This window comes from Helicoverpa zea, chromosome 7 (assembly GCF_022581195.2).
Source record: "Helicoverpa zea isolate HzStark_Cry1AcR chromosome 7, ilHelZeax1.1, whole genome shotgun sequence".
NCBI classification, from domain to species: Eukaryota; Metazoa; Arthropoda; class Insecta; order Lepidoptera; family Noctuidae; genus Helicoverpa; species Helicoverpa zea.
In genome coordinates this window covers 3,066,306-3,083,777 of record NC_061458.1, presented here as the reverse complement: position 1 = coordinate 3,083,777, position 17,472 = coordinate 3,066,306, and the positions used below count along the sequence as shown (strand labels likewise).

Here is a 17,472-nt window from a genome sequence, read left to right as displayed (position 1 = left end):
TTCTCCTAAAACGAAATGAACTAACTTACTAAATATAAGTGCTTTTTAATAACCTGTCTACGGCCAACGTGCACAAGAAAGTCATTAAGGCAGTGGCTGGAAGATTATATTATAAATTATGGCTCAAACACGTGCGAGAGACGGTAACGGCCCGATGTGGTAGATCAAAATCTACATAATTAAATGGTAGAATAAACTTAAGTAAATTAGCATTTTTTATTCAAAGGATTTTTGGTTTTTCTCGTATCTGGGGACGCAACTAATTAGGAAAACTGTTCGTTTTCAGTTTACTAAATGAGTCTTTTCTTTTTTTGTGTTCAGAGTTACCTTTGAACACAAGTATAAGGATTATAGGCATCAAATTAAAACTTTTTAAAATGGCTTCTAATTATTATTTGCCGTTTTATACCAACGGGCGAAGCAGTTTTTCAAATGCATTTAAAATTACTTATATTTACCCATTTCAATATTTAAATAACTATGCATTTTAATGTTAACGAATACCTACTCATAAAAGATCAAAGTAAACAAAAATCCACAAAACGCATTCAAGTATAAAAAAAAAAAAACAGAAGTAACACGGGTAACTTCAAAGGAATTTTTAAGATAACTTTAAACGATATGCAAATTCTCATAAAAGAAAATAACCTTTTACCTTTGTATGAAAAATATAAAATTTAAAAAAAGCATCCAATTTTCAAAAAGCAATTTGCAGGTACCTACTTATCTCGAAAGGACGTGGGTTGCTACCAACGTTACCTCATTTTGTTCTCTGTTGACAATCAATTGGTTACCAACTTCATTGGAACAAAGACGCGTTGGACCGAGATATTGTACCACTATTGTCCGAACCCGAGCTCTATCGTGCATCGGAATACACTAGAAAGCATTTCAAGCGAACTTATATTGATGGCTCGCGGGCTTAATCTTTGTATCGAATCTTTGAAACATGTTTTGTATTGTGACATTTTTTATATACCAAGATTTCAAAAAAACAAAATAATTAGTGTACCTTTTTTCCCGATGGGAAATCATCAAATGAATCCTCTCGATGTGAGTTAGCAGCGGTGAGGGAGTGTCAAAGAACCCATCACATTCCTTCGTAGGCCTATTATGTACCAGGGCTGCAGTAAGTACCTATTAGGATACCTTACCGCATTTTATAAATTCCTACCTATTTGTGAATGTTTTGTAAAATTATATTATGCCTTGGGTTGCATCTTTGGAGTTGGATCTTTTGGTTCTTTCTTTTAAAATTACAACAATGCTCTCAAGTGTACTTATATTATACACGTACATTGGAGGAGCATTGTGTATAAACTCTATTGAACTGTGAAATACATTTGCAGGCATTGCAAGCAAACCCGTATTGCTGGCCTGCGGGTCTAAATTTTGCATCGAATCTTCCAGATGTATAGCTTAGTTGACGCTTATGTAATAGTCTTTTTGTTGTTGAGGAAATAACTATTTAACTATGACAGTCTTTAACAAGTATAAAGGTTATGGATAGACATTAATCAATGTGATATGAACTTACCTACATATTTAGAAAAACACGATTAGAAAATATTGCTTAGACTTAGTTCCTCTTTCCTTTTGTTAGAAGAAAGATACTTCAAAATTACCATTACAATTTATTTTCTCTATCCTACTAATATTATAAACGCGAAAGTTTGTATGTATGGATGTATGGATGTTTGTTACTCTTTCACGCAAAAACTACTGAATGGATTTTAATGAAACTTTACAATAATATAGCTTATACATCAGAATAATACATAGGCTACAATTTGTAAACATATTGTTCGAAATACTAAACCTGCGCAGACGAAGTCGCGGGCACCAGCTAGTTTTTAATAATGATCATTATTATCTGAAGTAGCGTGGCTAATTAGCTTTACCTAATCAGCCTCAAAATATTTATTATGTAAGTACTATCGGGGTCACTCCCGCCTTACCAGCATTAGGGATCTTTTTCCTTATTCATAAGATAAAAAAAAAAACACTTTTTTGCTTTGCTCTTATGACTTTAAATAAACTTCCTCAAAGGTTGAATCTGTAAAAGGTTTTCTTTGAATAGCGCTGTAGGATTATAACGCAAAGTTCATCAGTGGTTAGTCGGAAAAGTGCGCGGTAGTACGTGGTAGTAAAATATTAACCCGCGTTTGTCAGATAATGAGCCTCAGGGCAATGTTCACTGTCATACTTTTTAGTTACATGCAGTCTTTGTACATAAATTGTACACAATAGTCAACAGGGGAACAATTGCTTTGTGACGAAATTCACTGTTTTTTTTTTCAAAAATAAGTAGGTACTATGGCTTTTTATTTACCTACGTGCCCTAAGTTTCAACATAAAATCACACACACTCACCATACATTTTATTATCTAAATTCTAAAACAGTTTAATGTAACAGAACATTTTTAGTTGGCTGAATAACCCTCATAAACCAATGTAACTTTAACATTTGCATGTCATTTAGTTATGACCGAGTACGTAACTACAGAATTAAAATCTTGTAACATTTTTCGGGTAACTGTATGTAACTGTATGCATGTGCAAATAAGTAGGTAAATCTTTTGATTTTGATACATAGTTGAAGTGGCTCAAAAAGTACGAACATGAACTACAGTTGAACTGTAGTACTCACATTACGAAGTTCAGGTATCGGCTCGGTATCAGACTGAGTAAAAAGTTTGATTGCATTCATGATTAGTTCAAAACAAACTATCAGACGAATATTGGGCCAACTATTGGCTGAAAGTTCATATACAGTGCGTGGGCTCGTAAAGTATTTTTTGATTGGCAAATAGATTAAGATACAATTTCTTTAAGTTATTTCATATATTTTACAATTGAAAATGTTTTATGTAAAAATCCAACTGTTATGTAAATTCAATTTAATTTCTTTGTTCAGCAAAACCTAATTGAATGAATTAGATTCGTTTACTGCCCAATTTTCTGCTTTACTAGACACTAATAGTTATTTAAAAGATAGTTCAAGAAAAGAGATATAAAATATCTTTTTCTTAATCTGTTTTTATTGTACTTATCATCGTAACTTACTATCATTTGGCATTTAAATCTGTCAATAAGAGAACAATATATCTTTACTTACATTTATACTTAACAGATTTATTCTTAAAAGATAAGGCTATAGTCACAGCCAAGAAACTGCAAGAAACTCATAACCAGACAACTAAAAAATTATTGTCAAATGTATTGACATTGGAATCAAGCCGCTTGTGTTATCTTAATTTACCTTTCATATACACTTACGAGCATCTCCTCCGATAATGTGTGTATACGTTGATAGACTTCTTTGTTTGTCTGTTCACTATATCTGGTTGCTCACCCTAGTTGAGGGACTGTCGGAAAATTGATAGGCGTGAGGACGAAAAATTCTCAAGTAGACAACATAGACTGGCAAGCTCAGTGCAAGAAGGCCATCAATGAGGTAGTCAGATAATCTGAAAACGGTGACTACGAGGCGCGGGTTGCTTTCAAACGAACTTTTAAGAATCAATGGGGTAGACCAATTGTTAAGTTGTGAATGCAAATTATTAAATGTGCTCTTGTCCCCAGGTTCAGGACGTACTTCAGGACGGCGATCCTGTGCCGCTGGCGAGACATCCTGCGCAGACGCAAGCGGCCTCTCCCCGAATCACCGCCGGACTGTGTCTCGCAGTCCGGCAGTCGATCCCGATCAGGTTTTTACTCGTTAACGTAATTATTAAAGTGATCTTTGGTATCATTCATTTTTAGTCAGCAGTCATTTAAGTGTTTTGAAAATGTTTTTCTAAAAAATATATGTGGTAGTCGATAGGCTGTGTATGTCTTTTAGTGTAATTTGGAAATAGTTCTGCTTAGGTCTTAGTGTAGCATAGCAATATATTTTAAGTTCATTTTGACAAAAATATTACCGTCATTCAGTAGTCGAATAGAAAGCAATTCACTTTTCTGTGTGTACCTAAAAGTAATAAATATGTTAAGTAGGTACATATTACGTAATGCTGAAAACCTCACTGCACGCCAAAATAATCACTTAAGTAGTTAACTTCAAAAGCATAAATTCACTTATACAAATTACGCCCGAAATACCTTTTGGAGAGCAAAAAATGTTAAAAAAACTAATTCACTTTACCTGAATTAGTGAAAATGTGAAAGTAGAGGGAAAAAATCAGGGATTTCAAACCACATGACTTTAATGTCGTTAGAACACCCGCATACTACAAACTTTTAGTCGGCCGATAGTTTGTTAGGGCTCGTAAAACAGTATGAAAATTAATGGTAGTACGCACATTACAAAGATCAGATATTTAGCCGGTATCGGACCGACAGAATATTTTGATTGGAATAAAGATTTTCTTCAACTCTCGGCCGACTATTTAGTCTCCAGTTTGCAGTTACTCTTATTAAGCGAGTATATTAACTTATTGCACTCGACTCGATATTTTTAATCATGTTAGTATCAAATACGTGGAGGATAGCTATCATGTGTTAAATGATATTACTGTGTAGTGGAACAAAAATAGTTGAAGTAGTAATTATATGAAGGAAAAGGTTAACCTATATGGGTTATAGAGTAATTTTCTCTGATTTTAATTACGTTTCAGAGCTAAGAGTACTCGGTAAGGATAATTGACTTATAGGTATAGGGTAAACTGATCTGCTCGGTATGTTTTTATTTTTTACTAGCTGTTGCCCGCGACTTCGTCTGCGTGGTCAATATAGAATTTCCAATTTAGTTTATTTAATCGTTCATTGCTCAACCCCCATAGGTGATAGCGTGATAATATATAGCCTATGTGTTGAACCGGCCCCCAGGTAATAGTCGTGCAAAATTTGATTTAAATCTATGCAGTACTTTTTGAGTTTATCCGGGACAAACAGACATACAGACAAAAATTCTAAAAACTACATATTTGGGTTCAGAATCGATTATGGATCACCCCCCAAGTATTCTTTAAAAAAAAATATTCAATGTACAGTTTTGACTTTTCTATCATTTTATTACCTATATTGTATAGATATTAGAAGTTACTGTTCCATAGAGCTTCACCTACATCCCGTTGGAACTACTTCGCGCTACTGGATAAAAAGAAGACTATATCTCAGTCTCCAGAGTACCTATGTAGCTGGTACAAAGAATTTTTCGATATTATAATAAAATTGGTTCTACAGTTTTGGCGTGAAAGACCGACAGAGTGACAGTCAGAGTTACACAAGCATTTATGTAGGGATAATATTATATATATAGGAGTTGGGTTTCCATCATTTTTATATAAGAAGACCTTAAAGCAATCTCCAATTTATATCGGGTGTGTCGTTCATAATCACATTAAATGAAATGCGTTAGTATACTGGTTAATATTATGTCGATTAACACAAAGGAAAAATAAAAATAAACAAAAATAAAAAAATGAATTTTTCGAACAAAGTAAATAGAATAAAAATGTGCGAAAATAAGAACACCATATACATGTCAGTCATTACAAACAACTGAAATTCTCCCTTGAAAACTGACAGATGTCAACTGATCAAAACATAAGATACTCCTAACTTTATCTCTGCTTTACACATGATGTTGTAAATTATGAAAACGAAAAATGACTCCTGTGGCTAAACCACTGAATGGATTAGGTTATTTTTTTTTACAATTCGCCATAGAGTATCATAAAGTATATGTGATAGGATTTAATGTGATTAGGTACGACACACCCGTTATATTTCTATGTCACTCTCTAACCTCGTTATCACTCATGACATTCGTGAACATATCTAGCAAAACTGACATATTTACCAAAAGTGGAGATATAAGTCTATATGTTAATTGTAATGTGTTGGTTTTGCCTTAGATAGGAACTCGAGATTGGTTAATACACATCAGGCTTTCCTTTATAAACTAAAAGCTCGGGAATAGTCACGCTCGAAAGTGTTAACGCGTATGAACTAAATTGGTCAAAAGCAGTCACGCCTGGCTGGTTGTACGCAAATTCCCGCATTCAATCGAATATTGGGTACTCTTCCGTGGTAGGTATAAAGGTATTTTTTATAATCCTTATGATGATGAAAATACAATACAGGGTAATGACAAGGATACACAAGGATGATTACGCATTTATATCCCGGGAAATTGCTGCATGGTAGGCCATTAAATGTCGTCAGAATTTTCAGTCCTAATGTGTGATATCTTTTAAATATCTGCAGTTTACTTATTATTTTATATTTGTCTCATGATTTTACATTATAACGTTGAGGTATGATGAATTGAGTTTCTTGTTTTGAAACGTTTTAACAGTGTGTGTTGAATGAAAGAAAATAAGTAAATGTGAAGTGGGTTAGTGTGTCACCACATATTACATGGGTTGATTACGACCTTCACGTATAAGTTTTAAGATAATTTATTATAGCTATATATATGTATAACGAAGGTCTCATATTCTATAGCAGGCAAGAGACTGATAAATATGATGAGGGTCGGAAACCCTTACCCTCATAATATATATGTAGATAAATATTGTTAAGATTAACTTCATAATGAAATTGTTGTGCACCCCTTTTTTATGCAAGTCTGTGTAAACTTGCACGAAACTAAATTATGCGTCAGATGTTTATGATATAAAGAGTTCTTTAATAAAAGAAGGTTAGACCAACACATTTATTAAATACATTGGCTAGTTGTTTTTAAATATAGTATTATATATTATTTCTGATTTACGCCTTATCTTTCATCATCATCATCATCATCTCAGCCATAGGATGTCCACTGCTGAACATAGGCCTCCCTCTTAGATCTCCACAGATACCTGTTGGAGGCGACCTGCATCCAGCGTCTTCCGGCGACCTTCACAAGGTCGTCTGTCCACCTTACCTTTTATAGTACCTATATAGTATTTAACAGTGGTTTTTCTAAAATATTTTTTTTATTAGTATTTAACAGATGCCAATTTTAACACTGAAATTTTACCAAAAAGATATTAATTTATTACAAGTTGTATGATATTTACGGTATACATTTCTCGAAGCTAAACTTAGATAAATGACCCCTAAACTAGCTTTGTATAAATTAAATTGATATTTTCCATTCTCCTTTGTATGAGTTTTCGTTTTAAGAGCTTTTGTCTCAAGAAATGCAGGTGCAGATTTATTTAAATGTAAATATTCATCTCAAGGTTTTAGCTTTGACTAAAGAACGTAGTAAAATCATTCTTGTGGAATATAAAAGGTAGATTAATTCTTAGTTTTATTTAGGTACCTAATTACATTAGTCAAAGAGGTAAACGCTGTTTTGATGTCAACTATGTACAGTAAACTGCACATTAGTGGTAACTGTCATGCACCTTAACTCAATAGTAATAAGTACGATTTTCCAATAAAACTATTACCACTGACCTGAAGTTGACTGTACATTGGCAAAATGTTTTATGATTTTATAGACATATTACTCCTTTTCACGGTGGAAAAACTGGGTGAAATTGTGACATAGTCAAAAATTCCTAAAAAATAACTTTAAAAATGTATGAAAGTTACATAGCTTACATCTACTGAATTTACGAAACATAATAGAAAGTCTCAGTCCCTAAGGCTAAATCTGTGTTGATACAAGAAAAAAGGTAGGTATACCTTTTGAAAAATATTTGCTAATATTATATATGTGAAAGTAATTTTGTATGTATGTTGCGCTTTCACGCCAAACTTACTGAAACGATTTAGGTAAAGCTACACTGATAATCTGGCGCTTGTGAAAGGACATAAGCTTCTTTTAATAATGTGTTCTCGGAGTAGTTCTCAAGGGACGTGGGTGAAATCTCTGACGGAAGCTAATGTTAAATATTTTTATCCTAACATCAAAAGTAAGACTTCATAAAAATAGGTCCAGAATTTCATTTTGATCTTTTTATTGAGAGTCGGCGTGAATTTTTAGAAGTCTATCGAGAAGTTTCATAACTGTGCCGATTCTACCAACAACTTTAGAACACTTTTCATTCAATACGAGGTAAAAATAGGAAACTGTAGACTTTAGAGAGATATATTTCAGTCCACTTCAGAAGTAGTAGTTTTCAATACAATAGCAGTGAACTTCAGAAAGGTTTTATTTGAAAATATTTTATCTGTGTGTTTGTTAGAGATCACGTTACAGCTGAACTACTCCATATCGATAGAATTAAGGTTTACTTTTGTTTTAATCTCAGTTTACAACCGAACCCGTGGGCGACAGCTAGTAGTAATTCCACCCTATTTTGAATAAGTTACTTCATCAATAATCCCCTTGAAGTATACGTCTCTACAGGTATCGAGGAACTCAGAAATTCAAGAGGAAGTGCAGTAAGCGAATGGCAGCGCTCGTCGTATCGGACCTACAACGCCCCCCAATTGCAGAGACCGCATTTGCTTGCTAGCTGCCCTAAGTGCCCTCATGGGATCTTTTATGATGGTAAGAAACCTTGAAGTAATTCTGTTTTATGGTATTTATTTATTTTACTTTATTTAAATTCATTACACATGCGGACTTGATGCCACAGGCATTCTCTCCAGTCAACCTTAAGGTGATGTAGAGATAATATTGTGCAGGTTTTGTCATTTGACATTTATGGCAGAAGTTACTGGTAGTCAGAAGCCAAAAAATCTAATAAACAAAAGGTTGAAGCGGTCAGTTTGGCAGTCGTTTCACAGATGCCCTGATACTCAGCCCCATCATGGAGTTTCAGAGTTAGACTGGAAGCCGACCCCAACATAGTTGGAAAAAGGCAGATGATGAATATGGTGTTGTAAAGGTTTTCATACGCTCCCTCTGCCAAAATATTTTAGTTTTAGCGCTTGTATAGTCTGAGCAAATTTTAACGATGCGACATCGTATCACAGTTTTGTGTACAAGTCTGTAGTTCCTTCCTTTGAGGGTATTTAGTACGAGAAATAAAATAGTCCAGTGTGCGAAATAAAAACGCAATAAATAAAATTCCTTATTAACAAACTTGGACCCATTTATCATACAGAAGTCAGGGAACAATAAGAAGCCAAGCAAAGTAAAATAGACTTTAGCACATGAGTATAAGGTTCAATATTTCAGGAAGGATATAAGTCACAAGTCGGGATAATATATTAATACTACAACTGTTGGACGGACACTAAATGGACTATCATATTCATGCAATGTTGCCACCACAGATCTTAAATCATAAAGTACTTTCATACTACAAATTCTGTCAAATTGGTTTGGCTACTTTAAAATGCAAAGTTAGCTTAATAAAATAGTAATAGGAAAGAGGAATCCGTCTCTACCTAAAATAGAAGCTAAATCACAGTAGTGGTTATTTTATGATTTATGTAGTTGCACCACAGCAGGATGCAACAGTGCCCTATTTTTTTAATTGGAATACTGTTCCAGAGCCAAATATTGTTGCCGTACTAACTAATAATAGTACAGGCAACCGTCTTTCCGATCTTTTTTCATTTTCTGTGCAGAGCCTGATTAAATTACCTTACAATTGTAACACACCACCAAAATTGTTGGCGTGCAAAAAATTTATACACTAGTAAGTGTGCGCGCACAAAGGTTGCAACCGATTTCCCACAACGGAGATAATTCTCAATTTGTCGGAATCTTTTATTTTCTGACTGTTTGCTAGAGCCAGTAGATCAACAGAAACATTTCTATATGTTACACGGCTGAACACCAATGACATTTTGCCTTATTATATTGGCCGGTCATAGACTTTATTGAAAAAAAATCTTATTATCTCCGAATGTAATTGAAACTGTAGTAAAAGCTAACTTACGCATCTTATAGCATTAAAACTAGTTGTGGACGGCTATTGGACGTTTTTAGGTCACGTTTAATATTGCAGCTTGGTATCAAAAAGTTTCAAAACCGACGCATTCCCAACTGACATACATACATAATTATTATTTGTACGGAAAACGTGTAATTACTGTGTTTGTTTTAGGGTTTGGGTCTAGCCAAATAACATCGTTGTTAGTATGGTAACTAGGCACATACTTATGCGGTATGACATATCAAATGAGCGGTACATTTATATTGAGGTATTTTGCCGATGTAAAAAATCTCTTCTACCAGCGTGGTAGTCGTGTCCTAAGTGTTATTGATCTGTGGCCGTTCTTGTTTATTGAGCAAATAAAATAAATAAATAAACCTGCAAATAATATCATAAAGCTGAAGAGCTTTTTCAAAGAGCTAGTTAATCTTAGGTTAAAAACCTACCCATACTTAATTGGTGCCATTTTTGTATTGACTTCAAAGTATTGAGTATTGATATACCTACCGCATGAATAATCAAGCTACTAAATATAAAATATCTTTCAAAGATATCTTTCAATGGCAATAAGTACGTAAGTTTTCTAGCTCTGAAAGTCGCAGGTAGTATGAATAAATTGTACAGACCTGCCATCAACAGTAGAACCTCTATTTCTTTAAGTTTAATTTCCTACGTTCAAGCAATTCAATCTAACTCCGGAAATTTTTCGTTTCAAGCAGTTTTACGATATCTTATTCATATATTTTTTGTTTAGTGAATGAAATATGTTGTTAGAAGCTCCAGGCATTTAATAAAAGTAATTTTAATTTTAAATCTTGATTTAAAACCAACTGGTGGTACAGAAACAGAAAGAACAAACTGGGTTGAGGAGGTCAGATAGCGCAGTCGCTCCTTGTAAAGCACAGGTACTCAGGTACATCCGGTTAGACTGGAAGCCGACCCCAACATAGTTGGGAAAAAGGCTCGGAGGATGGATGTCGTGGTAGAGAAACATTATATTATTATTATTTGTTGTTATTCTTGATTCCATAAGTTTTGACACAAATTGAAGGCTTGTGTATTTACTTACGTTATCCCAAAAAATAACAACTAAGCAACACTACGCTTCAAATAATCGCAAAATATCGTTATGCAATTAGTAACTTTCAAAAATAACAAAAAAAAAAAAATATTAGACTACATTATAAAAGTTTGTGCGAAAACGTTAAACTTAGGATATCTTAAACCGATTTGAAAAAAAATTGAGGAAGGTCATGGTGTTCTTCTTATCCTGGTGGCCTTCAAGCCGTGGGAAATAGATAGTATTTTATCAGTTTTTTAAACAATCTAAACAAAACAGAAACAAAATACCTACAATTTGCTTTGTAAAATAATAGAAAGCAAATATTCTCTATATTAGTTCTTAACTTTGTAACTATCTTTATGATTGGCTCCACCTATCTCAAATAGGATAGAAATATAAAATTTCAATCGGAACTATATAAAACTATGATGGGGGTGAACTCGACAAAATTGCGACGGTAATAAAATTGTTCAGGGAGAACACTGTCGAACTTTGTAGTCGAACTGAAATGTACCTAATGAAAATAGTTTTCATTGTCTTTTTAACAATGAGACTTTGAAAGTATTTTTGAAAACTCGTAGTACTTAGTTCTGTGGTATTAAGTTGTGAAATAATATCATTAGGTACTTACAAATAACACATAGTTATTTTTTATCTGAAACTCATCTAAAATTTATTTCCAAGACCGGGAAAAAGTAGCCTATGTTTAACCTAAGTTTTTCTGGGAAACATACAAATAAAATCGGTTCATTAGCTTTTGGTATGAAAGCGCGATACACAGACTCGAGTTATTTTCAATATTAACGGCCAGTTTCTTCATCAAAAGTTAAAGTAATGTCTAAAGTAAAAGTAACGGTCAAATTCGTTTTTTCAAGGCTAAAGTGACAGCAAAACTAATAGAAAAATTGAATTTGACCTTACTTTTACTTTAGACATTACTTTGACTTTAACTTTGGCTTTAACTTTTGATGAAGAAACTGGCTGTAAAACAAAAATTATTAAGTCTAAAATGTCAAGATTCCAATCGCCTTCAATTTATCGCGGTCGCTCCGATATTCTATTATCTGACACTCGCCTAATTGCCTCTTCCGATAGTCCTTTGTTTGAAAATAAAAATATATTTTCTCCGCTCGAAAATCTTAGTAAAACTCTCGAGTATTTTGTAAAGTTATGCCAAGTTTGTGAGGAAAAAATCTTTGTTGTTAACTTACTTGAGCGTAATCTTTCAAGCCTCTTAAGTTCATATTTTGGTATATTTTTGGCTTATCCATTAATCATTTTGTAAAGTCTAAACTCTTATAACACCGAAAAGTTACGTGTTAGTAATAAAAATTGTCCAATGTGCCCAGAATCTCTCAATGTCAAAGAGATTACATACGGATTTACGAATATGGATGGTCTAGTAAGAATTTAATGTCTCTTTTTTTCTAAGAAGCTTATCTTCGTCCCTTTCAAATTGTTTCAAATGACCCAAAATGTTAAAATCAGAGAAATCGCTGTGACATTATAATATTTCAATGAGAATAATTGAAAAGCGTTTTGGGTGTCACATTCAATTGTTTAGTCCGTATATCAATTATTTTTTCACTGCCCAAATATTTTTCGAATAACAATACTAAAGTTTTTTTTTTTATTTATTTTAAATCATTAGCGAAACAAATTACAGGTTTTATCAATGGTTTAACATTAAAATTACTTAATCTATTATTTCAAAATAATCATAAGCAGAACTGTTCGTTCTGCCCAGATGTACTAATTATTTAAATTCAAGTCTTACTTAAGAGGACGCATTGGAAATTTTGGTGCCAATGATCTCAATTTTTCTCAGTAAATACAAAACGGATCAAAATACAACTTGGTTACCTGAAAATTCAAGATAAAAACCTTATTTTGTTAGTTTTCAAAACATGACTATTTCAAAAGAGATTCACATATTATGGGCAAGCGGGACCGATTTAAGCCTCATAACTTTTTCGTAGTTGAGTATATACCTACTCTTTAAAATTGTAGAAGGAATATTTATCAAATTATCATTTCTCAATAATAAAATTACAAAACCATTTTGTCGCTTACGTCTTTTAGTTATAAGCTAGCGCGCGTATTGTGATCCTCGCCCCGCTCAGACGCTCCGTCCCTTCTTGGCCTCTTAGGTGCGCGTGCCGGTTATGGAATTATTGTTTACCAATTCGTCGCCTTAAAAGTCTTTCTGTGTCAATAGGTACTTAGCATTAGTGTTACAGTGTTAGAATTATTTTGAGTAGCACTTAAAATTGAGTGACATTTCAGTACTAAGCCGCTAGTCTTTTAAGTATTTTTTAAATAAATCAAAAATTAATTCCCTAAAAGAAAATATACATTTTGGGATGGTTTTATAGTGCATAAAATTTAGCAACAGAGTTTTATCCAATACTGGCTTTTGCCAGCAGTTTCACCTGCATTCCGTAGGAACTTCTACATGAACCAGGATAAAAAACCTGAAAGATTTTTTTAAATCGGACCAGGGTTTCCTGAGATTAGCGCGGTCAAGCAAACAAACAAACTCCTCAGCTTTATGATATTACAGTAAAATTATAGATTTTAGGTCTAGTACGTGTTACTTTCTTTTTAATTAATTCAGTGACGAATCCCTAGACGTGAGTTCTACGATTTCATTAACTTTGGTTGAGTAGTTTTGGAACTAAACAGCTAAACCAGTTAGTGAACTAAACTAACTTAGTAAAACTAATATGCAGTATTGAATTTAATTAAGGTCACTATTTGTTTTGGTTGTGGCTTTCGAAATATCATTAAGGCATTGATAAACAACATTAATATTTGAATCAACTGCAAAATCGGCAGAATGCAGAATACAGATAAATCTATGAAAACTTGGTCAAACATAGAATTTCGGCCAAAATTATGATAAGCCAAATAATGATGATTATTTTAAAGCTGATTTTCTAACCACATTTTTAGATAAAGAAAACATTTTCCGATAATATTGGCTGTATGAAACGCGAATAATAATAAATCAGTCTGCTAATTAGATAATTACTACCTATATGGCTAATAAGTAGATTACACAAATCTACAAACCACATTGAGGAAGCGTATTAATTGAATCTTGTGTAAATACATTGTGCAGTCTTTTTTTTGTTAAAAAGGTTCATCTACTTAGCCTTTTCCCAACTATGCTTTACCAGCGCTTTACAAGGAGCGACTGCCTAACTGACCTCCTCAACCCAGTTACCCAGGCAACTCAATACCCCTTGGTTAGACTGGCGTCAGACTTACTGGCTTATGACTACCCGTAACGACTGCCAATGATTTTCAATGACAGCCGGTTCCTACAGTTTAACGTGCCATCCGAAACACAGTCGTTGGTGTTAAAAAGGTTTATTATAATGTAACTAAGATGTTTTATGACTTGATATAAAGTGGGGGTGAATCCGCAAAGTCTGCCAGTTATATGGACAAAGGTCTCGAAAGTTTACAAAGGTCTTTCAACTTTCAGAACTTTAATCAACTTGTTACATTAACTATTTAATTTCATATAACAAAATACTTGAAGTTATTTTTCTTTTTTATATTTACAGAATATATTTTTCAATTAAAACTTTCATTCTTATTATTATTTATAATATTGCTTTATTCAGTTACTTTAAATATACCGATATCTGAAAAATATGGTTATGAGCTGTATTATTTACCTTTATTGGTCTAAACAGTTTTATAAATATTTGAAATACTTAAAAAAATAAAAGTTATGTATTTCTTTCTAAGTATTGAAATTCAATTTTACTGCTCGTTTATTTATTCCAAATATGTAAATAACTTTTGAAGTTTTTCATAACTTAGTTCATTTTGAAGTTTTTTATCAATAGGTACAAAAAACAATAGCAATGTTAATATCTATTGTTTGATTACTGCACCTCTTGAGATCCACCTTTGTAAATACATAAAAATAAGCCAGCCAAACTTTTTCGTAAATCCATTGAAATTGAAACGCACAAACAAAACCGAGTTTCTATTGTTTCAATGTGGTTTAATGAAGGACTTTTGATTGAAAAAAGTTTTTTTTTTCAGCCCCTATCTACTGACGCATTACAGCATACAAATTATGTACTTTATAAGCTTTTGTAAAAAAGATTAAGGTTTTAATCCAAAGCCCATTACTATTAAGCTCATTACTATTAAAAAAGTGTTTTAGGTTCAATCGGTATTAAAATATTCTTGCTACGGTGCTACGAATAAAATTGCTACGCGTGCTACGTGCTACGAAAGTTGTAGTAGTCAGTTATTTTGGTAATGAAATCAGTTTGTACGATAATATGCAACTTAGTCTTATCTCATTAATATGTGAGTATGCAAGGCCGCGTAAAACCAAAAGTTCCAATAAAATATTGCAGTTTGGCTACAATGTTAAGCGTTGCTTTTGAATATAAATTGTAAAATTTAACTGTATGCAGTATATAACGTTCATACAATTTTAACCATCATTTAGGAAACTACATTTTATCACCCCACTTTTTAACACCTTTTAACAGGTATTTCGCTTTTGAATCAAGCTTGTCATCACTGTTTGTCAGAACTCGATTTTGTGTTTTTATATGACAGAGGTATCCACCAAAAACATTTCGTTTACGTATCGCATACGAAGTATCAATCAATGTGTTATTTTAAAATACAATGGAGTTGGTTTACTTCAAACTACTGGGTACAGTCAGCTTCAAAAGTAGCTGAATAAAACTGAACTTTCAGAACTGCTAAACACTTTGTTCCTTTTTTAGGGTTCTGTACCCAAAGGGTAAAACGGGACCCCATTGTTTTCGCTAGTCTGTCCGTCCGTCTGTTCGTCTATCACCGGGCTGTATCTCATAAACCGTGATAGTTAGAGAGTTTAAATTTTCACAGATGATGTATTTCTGTTGCCGCTATAAAAACAAATACTGAAAACTCAAATGAAATAAATATTTTGGGAGGCTCCCATACAAGAATCGTGATGTTTTGCTGATTTTAAATAATGGTATGGAACCCTTCGTGCTCGAGTCCGACTTGCACTTGGCGGGTTTTTTAAGTTTAGAATGTTAAACAAATTTTGACGTTTTGTTGTTAAGAAACCTTGACCCTTTCGTTGGTAGGAACTTTTGAAAATATTGATTTTTTCAGCTACTTTTGGCCCTGGACCATACAATGTTTATACACGCAGTGAATAATATACGTTCTCTTTGTTTCAGCCTACATTCACGGAAGGAAAGTGTAAATATTTGTCGGTAACAATGACTTTTGAAGTGACTTGTGTCGTCGACTGTACTTTAGTGTATATTGTAAATAATTTTTAATTAATGTGCCGTGTATATTACTATATAATAATGTATTGAAAATACCTCGTGGTATGTAAAAATTCGGGACTTTACCTAAACAAGTACGTGTAGTAAAACTCACAGCAGATTTAGTGTGATCTAAGTTTATGAATGATTTGAAAACAGTGTAAAATTATGATTTTATTTTTATTTGATATGGCCATTTAATACAAACCATCTGAAATATGATTTGCTAGATATACGATCATGAAACATTCTAGTCTTCGATCTGTTTCAATATGAAATGTTTAAGTATGATTTTTTAAGGGACAAAAACACAAATATTAATAGAAACAATGATTCAATGCCGTTAATGTGAAGATCTGAAAATGCTGTTAAATAGACATTATTTTAGACTCTCTTATATTCACTAAGTTATTTTCAAACATAAGTTTCTTTTCAAAGAAACTTAAGCTCGCAGTCAGCAAGAAAATTATTGGGTAATTTTGCTGAATTCACAAAATAAATTCATCCTCTATGGATAATATTCCTGTTATCTTAAGATTCAAGATTCTAGTCTCAGGTTATTTTTATTATGAATTTTGTTAGCTCAAATGATATAACTAAATTACTTTAAGCGATCAAAGATTTTTTAAAGCTATACTTTTCATTGTATGGTTTATAGTAGGGACGTGAAAATCAATATATTGAGGCAGGTATTTAAACTATGTTATGTAAGTATTTTTTATGTTTAATTTTCTCTAAACGTCTCGCATAAAGTTTTATATCAAACATTAACCCCCTTACTTATAAAATCTCTAATCACCTTCTAAGCAACATTTTAACTAATCACTACTTGTCTTAAGTAGTGATTAAATGTTAGTTAAGTCATGCTTAAGCAACGTTTATAAGTAAGATTTTTCTTAAACAGCCCTTAAGTATTACTTATATTTAATTGACGTTTATAAGTAAAGCTGTATATTGTTTTTACTTTTAAACGTCTATTTCATTCAAAAATTCAAATTATCCACCACATAAAATTTTAATTGAAAGATTTGATTTTAAAAAGTACCTACACGAATGTCCAGTGAATAATGCATTGTTTATACATATGAATCCATCGATATAACATATCGAAATCTGTTGACACTTATAGAATGATAAGATTTTGTGTGTTTGTACAGTATCGAGTATGAATCGAATGTTGATCAACGATATAGTTATACATAATATACAATATGTATATGTGTAATGTCACCTGTTGTGTACATTCAGCACTTGTAATTATTATTGGGTAGATAGGCAAGTATGTACAGTACATTAATAACTAATGTCTATGGAGGAATACAT

At 32.7% G+C, this 17,472-nt stretch overlaps 1 protein-coding gene across 1 annotated transcript in view; it reads left to right on the top strand.

The window, feature by feature from the left end:
* The window catches only part of LOC124631890 (tachykinin-like peptides receptor 86C), a 53,982-nt gene extending 37,665 nt beyond the window's left edge, over positions 1-16,317 (top strand). The window contains exons 8-10 of the mRNA XM_047166526.1: positions 3,587-3,727; positions 8,295-8,438; positions 16,057-16,317. Coding sequence (XP_047022482.1) covers positions 3,587-3,727; positions 8,295-8,403 — 250 coding nt within the window. The 3' untranslated portion in view covers positions 8,404-8,438; positions 16,057-16,317. The remainder of the gene's footprint in view (positions 1-3,586; positions 3,728-8,294; positions 8,439-16,056) is intronic.
* The last annotated feature ends 1,155 nt before the right edge of the window (positions 16,318-17,472 follow it).